The 7,876-nt window shown below is 49.1% G+C and overlaps 1 protein-coding gene across 1 annotated transcript; it reads right to left on the bottom strand.

The window, feature by feature from the left end:
- Positions 1-1,242: 1,242 nt before the first annotated feature.
- LOC143316963 (uncharacterized) lies at positions 1,243-3,882 on the bottom strand. Its single transcript, XM_076724831.1, has 2 exons — positions 3,572-3,882; positions 1,243-3,284 (listed from the first exon to the last, which is right to left on the bottom strand). Exons 1-2 carry the CDS (start codon positions 3,696-3,698, stop codon positions 2,074-2,076), a joined length of 1,338 nt encoding a protein of 445 aa, XP_076580946.1. The 5' UTR covers positions 3,699-3,882; the 3' UTR covers positions 1,243-2,073.
- Between the last annotated feature and the right edge of the window lie 3,994 nt (positions 3,883-7,876).

The following is a 7,876-nucleotide window of genomic DNA, read 5'->3' as shown; positions in this document are numbered from 1 at the left end:
AGGTGTGGTGGAGTAGAAGTATAGTTTTCTCACTGCATAAAATGGAAATACTCAAGTAAAGAACAACAACCTCGAACATGTACAGTACTCGAGGGGATGTACTCCAGAGGAGTTGTAGTTCTGACTCATGACCACTGGAGGGCATCAAAAGCCTGCAGAGTGTGTGTGAGTGTGTGTGTGTGTGTGTGTCTGTGTCTGTGTGTGTGTGTGTGTGTGTGTGTGTGTGTGTCTGTGTGTGTGTGTGTGTGTGTGTGTGTGTGTGTGTGTGTGTGTGAATGAGTGTGTGAGAGAGATGATTTCTCTTTCTCATGAGAGTCTGTTGACATTCTCTATTTTCCTTCATTTTTCAGACTAGCAGTGAATGCTAACTGCTAACAGTTCAGTGGTAGTTTATTCTGACTCAGTCACACACACACACACACACACACAGACACACACACACACACACACACACACACACACACACACACACACACACACACACACTACAGCACCAAATGTGGATTCATCCATTACTGAAAGTAGTCCCAGCAAATGCTCTGTTTCCTCCCGTTTGTCTGATAAAAACTACAGCGTTCAAGGTTCACGTCTTCAGCGGGAACCAATGAGCTTTGAGCTGAGAGCCAGAGACAGGAAGTGAGACAGGACTGAGAGACGGACAGCAGCCACCTGGTGATGAATGAACAGAACGGCTACAGGAATCTGTGACGATGACTCGAGGGATGATCAAGATGAGGCTGCTTGAGAGGATGATGATGGGATCTCAGTGATGAAGATGATGTGTAGTACTAAAAAAGACATTTGTAGTGATGAAGAAGATACTCAGTGATGATGATAATGATGATGATGCTCTCCACAGAGGAAGATGTCAGCGACGGTGATGATGGTGACAATGCTCAAGACGATGAAGACAGTTATAATAAGATGACATTTATAATGAAGATGAAGATGTTTGGCCCAATGATGATGATGATGATGATAAAATTAGAAAATATTTGGTCATGATGCTGATGAGGATGATGAATATGATGATGATGATGAAGATGAGGTGATAGTGGTGATGACAAGGCTGATGATGATCAAGACACAAAATCTTTGTCCTCATGATGAAAATGATGATGATGATGATGATGATGATGGTGACAGTGATGAAGCCTCATCTTTTGTCCTGATGATGATGATGTTGATGATGATAGATAATGAGGATGAGGATGGTGAAGCGGAGGAAGCACACTGGACTCCTGCTGGTGTGTGTTCGTTTATTGACAGCCTCCATGCACATCGAGGGAACATTCACCTGCACATCCAGGTGTGCGGCTCACCCGGAGCTTCAGACAGGACACGTATCCCACAATGCATCAGTGCATCTCCACCACAGATCAAAGTACTCTAACAAAGTTCAGCGTCTGTCGAGGACTTCCAGTCGTTTCATAGAAAAGTGACATCATCGCACACACACAGCGTGACGTGAAGAGGTAGACGAACCATCTAGAAAAATAAATTATCTTACAAACATAGAACTCCTCAGTGATGTCAAATATAAAGCAGTCTGACAGAAAAATATCTGAGTAAAACAGGGACACAACCACCACATTCTGACGTCAACATTCACAGTTTCGTCACTGTTCACGTCCTCATGCAGAAAAGTTTAAGATCAATATTTTACAGCAAAGCTTTCCTCCGTGCGACGACCTGCCGCAGCTCCTCTGCGGAGCCGCAGCCACAGAGCACCGTGATGATCAGGAGGAAGGCTGGTCCAGGATCAGAGCTCAACGCCGGCAGGAAGCCAGCATTTACAGCCGCCTTCCTCTCTGAATCCTCTTCATCACCCCTCACTTTTCTCCCACAGTCCTGCTGGAGTAGACAGAAGCAGTACACATGCGCCACGAGGGGCGGCAGAATCTGGACTTTGAAGTCCTCTGAACACCTTTAAACACCTTTTCCTCGTCCTGCCTTCAGCTAAAATCGCCCTCAGTGTGACGTCACGTGGAAACGTCTCTCTGACGCTTTCCGGTTGATGGTTCAAATCCTGAAGCTTTAACTTCTCTCAACGAGAACGCGCACCGCTGCCGCTCAGACGCCAGGCGCGTTCAGGGCCAGGGAGTACGCGGCCATCATCTGTGCGCGCAGCTGCTGCTTGACGTGCACGCGCCCGTGCCTCTTCCTCTCGTCGCTGCGCGCGAAGCGCTTCCCGCACACATCGCACGAGAAGGGCTTTTCCCCCGTGTGTGTGCGCGTGTGCGTGGTCAGGTGGTCGCTGCGGCTGAAGCTGCGCGCGCAGATGGTGCACTGAAAGGGCTTCTGTCCCGTGTGAATGCGCACGTGTCTGTTCAGCTCGTCCGAGCGCGAGAAGCGGCGCTCGCACCCTTGCACGGAGCAGGGGAACGGTTTCACTTTCAGGCCGTTCTTGGCGGGAGCTCTCCTACCCCCGCGTGACAGTTTGGGGGCTCCCGTCGCGTGCACACCGTTGATGTTGACTATCGGGAATGCGCCCTGCAGGAGCGACGAGAGGAGGTGGGCGTCCAGGGTGGAAGGGAGGGCGGAGGTGGGGGGAGGGAGGTGCGGGTTGATCCCGCTCTGCGCGAGCTCCGTCTTAACTACCGGCCGGCTGGTGACGTAGCTGCTGAAATCCCCCCCGGTACCTGGTGCAACCGCTAAGCTTTTCAGCCAGTCCTCCAGCCCCAGTGGCTCCTGCTTCACCTCACAACCGGGCTTCAGCTCGCCCTGAGCGGCCTCGGAACACAGCAGTGAGTCGATGAAATCAGCCACATCCACCTGTTGCTCCAGAGCGGACAGCGGGAGGAGAGAGTCGGCGCTGGCCGGGTATAAGGCATCATTCCCGGTCACTAAAGATTGTCCACACCCGCTGCTGCAGCTGGGGGTCCCAAACTCATTCTTAACCACCACTGGGTGTGAAATCGAGGCGGGAGGCAGCATATGGGCTGCGGCCAGAGGAGGGCTGCTCAAGTCGGAGCCCGGAGCCACGGGTGGAGATGGAACGAAGAGCGGGGGCGAGGTGGAGGCTGTAGCTGAGGAGGACGCTGCTTCGCGGAGAGAGCCAGCGTCGCCCTGCTGCTCCATCTCAGTGCAGATCCCTACGATCTCTGTAATCATGTTGAGGATCGCGTCCGCGGTGCTGCTCAGACCCGCGGCTGCAGCTACCGGCTCCGGCTCACTGAAGAAGCTGCCGGTGTAGCCGAGCGAGGGCGAGAGCGTGTCCGAGGAGCAGTCGCTGAAGTCAGAGAAGAAGTCTGAGTCAGAGGCGTCAGTTCCCGGAGAGAAAACTGAGGAGAGAAGGGGGGGGGGTTATTGTCATTGCATAATAGGCTGAGTGGGCTGCTCAGCTGCCTACACACTGAAATATCAATATGCTGCGAAGCTGCATGCAAACAGCTGCAGCAGGACGCGCTGAGTCCTCTCTCTGCTCGGCCTGTTGAACGAGGCTCAGTCACACCTGCTGCAGGTCATCACCACTTACGCAACATGTTCACATTCTGGCCAATCCACTCACTGAACACTGACAGAATGCGGCCTATTGTTATTGATTTGTTACCAATTAACACGCACACACCTTGGCAGAAAGGTGATCCCACGTCAGAGTCTGCTGCGTCGCTGGCGCTCGAGCCCACACTGTCCACCCAGGCGCTGCACGCGTCCTCAAACTCCGACATGAAGCTGTCGTCGCGCTCCAGAAGCATTGCGGGAACTGTTGCAGGTGGCAGTTAAAGTGTGCGCAAGCCGCTGCTGAGCTTTACCGACCGGTACCAGGTGGTTGAGCTGCTGTCAGGGAATCCCTCGCGGCGTTAAAAAAAGTCCCGTTATTAATCCGTGAGCGGAGTCTCGGTGCGGTCCGTTCGTCCGCTCGGTGATGCGGGAGATGCTGGACTCGCTCTGCTCGCTGCTCGTTTTATACTCTCCGTCTCCTAGGTAACTCCCGTCCCGGCCTTATTGGTCGGCACCGGCGCGAGGGATTCCCCCCGCCGCGAGCTTCGTAGCTGCCCAAATATGGGCTGCGTCCGGTTGTGACGGCGGGTATCCCCAAACCATAAAAGGACAGGCGGGAGAGCGACGTAGAGAGGAGAGGAGAGAGGGGTTTCCTCCACTGCGGCAACAGAGCGGCAGGCAGAGATTATACAAGCAGCAGGGGGGCAGGAGGGTGTAGAGGAGAGGAAGAAGACATGGATGGATGAGTGATGCAGCAAAGGATGGAGGGAAAATGGAAGAACAGAAGGAGACGCATTATATTGCTTTCTTTGGACGATTCTGGCCTTTTCGTCGTTTGCTAACGCTGGTGTTGTTATTAAAGGCCATAATAGTCCATTTGTTTTGCACAGTGAAAGAGGAAGAGCATGCCCTGTGTTCATCATCATCATCATCATCATCATCATCATCGTCTTTTGCTCTTAAATGAACACGGATGCAGGTGGACCCTGTGCTTTCTGAGCGCAGGAGGTTTGTCTCTGCTCTCAGCAGCGCTGCAGTGCTGCGGACAGAAAACACACACACATTATTACACACCCACGCAAACAGGAGCAGATTCAGGCCAAGGTTACATAAAGCAGCTCGGGAACAGAAGCTGCACGTTTGCATCCTTCTCATTTTACTTTTGCTGCTTTTTCCGTGAAGCTAAGGTGAATTATCAGCGTGACTCCAGCAGAATGAAGCTCGAATGAAGGTCTGTGGCCGCAGCGGCCCACTGAACATGAAGTACATTTACTACAGTACATTTACTCCAGTACTGCACTTTGGCGTACTGGCAGCATTTCACTTCAGTCTTGTGTTTTCCAGTGGTGGAACAAGTATTCAGAGTTCTTTCATTTTTAATGGTTTAAGTTTTGATGATAGTTTTACTTAATGACATTTTCAATGCAGGACTTTTACTTCTGACAGAATATTTCACAGCGTGGCTCAGGATCAGGATCTGAGCGCTTCCTTGTGCTGCTTCACCACTCTTTAGTCATAATAAACATGAAGTTTTTATTTTAGATTTTCATCCTTTGAACTGAGAACTGACTGGCCTTCACAGGTGCTGAAAAGATGAAAAAAGTGTTTGTTTAATTAAAAATGCTCTTAAAAAGTTTGAAGTTGAGTGAGTGAGTTAGAATTATGTCAGCTTGATTCAATTTATTACATGTTTCATTTTTGCTGTAATTTAGCCAATGAGAACAAACAACAACAACAACAACAACAAATAATAATAATAATAATACTAATAATAATAATAATAATAATAATAAGAGGAAAACATTTGTGGAGAGCCTCTTCCAAATCCTGAAAAATGTTAATGTATAATTGCTTATTACTTTATTCATGGTGTTGTCTGTATATGCACTGTAGTGTATAAAACACTTTTGTTTAATTCATATTCAAATGTCATGTTTTGGTAAAATGTGTGAAATGTGTTGTCAGAGTGTTTCTGCATAGCAGTAGCTAACATGGCTAATTGCGCCCTCTCAATAATGTGCAACTGAGAACCACATTTTCATGACCATCCATCCAGTAGCTGTTGAGATATTTCAGTCTGAACCAACGTGTTGAACTGTCTGGACAACATTTCCATCCACAGAGTGAAACAGCACTTTTAAAGGTTATTGGTCCACACGCAGGCTAGAGTCGAGCTGCTGGACTTGAGTTGTAGAAACTTGAAAATGCGTTGCCTGCTTTTGGCTAATGGGGAGTCCGGGGCGTTTAACCTCTGCGACACATAGACTGCTGAGGCCGGGGATCAGACCACCGGCCGCTCCACCTCCTCCTCCATCATCTAATCCTTCCGTGCCATCGAAGGATCACAAGTTCTCATCAGACTGCAGTAGTAGCAACAAAGGGGACCTGCAAGAGTGCTGCAATGTCCACCGCAGCGTGGCATCGGAGGCAGTGCTTTGAAATGTGGATGGACACGGTTCCAAAGACGCGGTGTGGGGTTCATCGGGGTTGCTCTGTGGTCCGTCTCCGTGCTGTGAGGTTACTATTACCCGTGTGACGTTGTAGGGGTTTCAGTTACATGATTAACATCTTATTTCTCTGCATATTAACTTGATGTTGTGACCAAGCAGGTGCCGAGGCTGCTGACCGTCGTGTGCGACAGAAGCCCTTCTCACATGAGCGTGTGAAAAGACTAAATCGAGAAGCAATGACATGGAAGTATGAGTGTGGGGGCGGGGTAAGAGAGACTGTTGCCATGGCGCCGCGCCACCTTCTGTTCCCTCCACCTGTTACAAACATTAATGAACACGCACTCCTAAAAAAAACTACATGATGTTTGAAGAGCGTCGTGGCGTCAGAAGCTGTGTGGCCTTCAGTTTCTGAGTCACACCTCATCATCCGCTGGTCAGCTGTTGACCGCACCTATTTAGAATCTAACTACTGAAACACTGTTGGACTCAAGATTTTGTCTTTTTTATTCCACACATTTTTCTTCTTTGTCAAAAAATGGTGCTTACATTGCCTACAATGCAATTCATCCACCCACAGCTATGTCTGAGTTTGAGGTGTAGCGGCCTGGAGCTCCAGAGGTCTGCCTGCGTGTGTGTTTCAGTTTCAAACTTGATGTCTTCAACCAACACTGACTCGAGTGACATCACCCGAGGACTAAAGGCTTTAGACCGCCTTTAAAACACAATGAGGAGAGCCAGTCAGTCAGTGAGGTGTTCAAGAAGTCAGGAAAAATGGAGGACATGTACAAGTTCCTCTAATGTCCACTAGATGCTGCTCAAGAACACTGACTGTACTGAAGTGATGGGTAAAGCTCCACCTTCTCCGAAAAATAGAATCAATATATCTATGGCTGCACCACAGAGGAGCAGTTGATTGGCCAAGAGCTGGCCATTGCTCTTTTTAAGGGAGCAGTTGTTGTGTTGGCGGCACGGTGGAGCAGCAGGTAGTGCGCATGCCTCACAGCAAGAAGGTCGCCGGTTCGATCCCCGGGTCGGGCAGGGCCTTCTGTGCATGCGTGGGTTCTCTTCCTCAGGCCAAAAACATGCTCATTAGACATGCTCACTTGATTAAATTGTCCTTAGGTGTGAGTGTGAATGGTTGTCTGTCTGTCTCTATATGTTGCCCTGCGATCGACTGGCGAGCGGTTCAGGGTGTACCCCGCCTCTCGCCTGTTGACAGCTGGGATAGGCTCCAGCCCCCCGGTATAGAAGATGACTGAATGAGTTGTTGTGTCGTGCTTTGAGCTCTAGCGCTCTCAGCTGTACATATATCAAATCTTAAGTTTTGGGTTTCAGCTCACTTGAATAGCAAACAAACAAAACTTGTTAACTCATTGTCATTAAAACAATATGCTCATGACGTTAGTGATGCTGACTGTCGTTGCTAGCTCGTCAGTTAGCTACTGGAGCTGCTGCAGAGTCCAACAGAGTCACAGCCTTTGAGAGCGAGACCTTTACAGCCTTCACTGTCAGACCGAAGAGGTTCACTGGATGTTTTATCTCTGTCTCTGAGGTTGTGGTGATTTTATAGAGAATTCCTTCTTCATGCTACGTACCTGACGGATCAAGGTGGATAAGTTTGGGTTGTGAACCCTGCTTGGCTTTCAGACAGCTGATGTTCACTTTCAAAGTCCAGTACAAATGTTGGGACGGATGTATCTCCATTTGTAATATCTCCATTTGACCATCTTGCTCTTTTGAGTTAAATTAGCCCTCATCCTATACAGATCCCATAATAAGAAGACAACCAGCAGATGGGGCAATGTCCCTTTTGATTGCTGTCACAGGGATTCCAAGCTGACTGTCACCTTTTTTTATTCTATTTTATTTCATTTTTTGACTCAAAACTGAGCATCCAATAAATGATTTCTGGGGGTTTGTGTCCGTGTGCGTCCCGTGTGAATGTGACTGACCAGTGTTTCCCTTCTCTCCTGTTTTTTCTC

This window comes from Chaetodon auriga, chromosome 24 (assembly GCF_051107435.1).
Source record: "Chaetodon auriga isolate fChaAug3 chromosome 24, fChaAug3.hap1, whole genome shotgun sequence".
NCBI lineage: Eukaryota > Metazoa > Chordata > Actinopteri > Chaetodontiformes > Chaetodontidae > Chaetodon > Chaetodon auriga.
This window is presented reverse-complemented; position numbering and strand designations above follow the sequence as displayed.

Coding starts and splice junctions, on each gene's coding strand:
- LOC143316963 (XM_076724831.1), bottom strand. CDS start 3,698: ATGCTTCTGGAGCGCGACGACAGCTTCATGTCGGAGTTTGAGGACGCG. Junction 3,285..3,571: donor GGGATCACCTTTCTGCCAAG/GTGTGTGCGTGT, acceptor TTCTCTCCTCAG/TTTTCTCTCCGGGAACTGAC.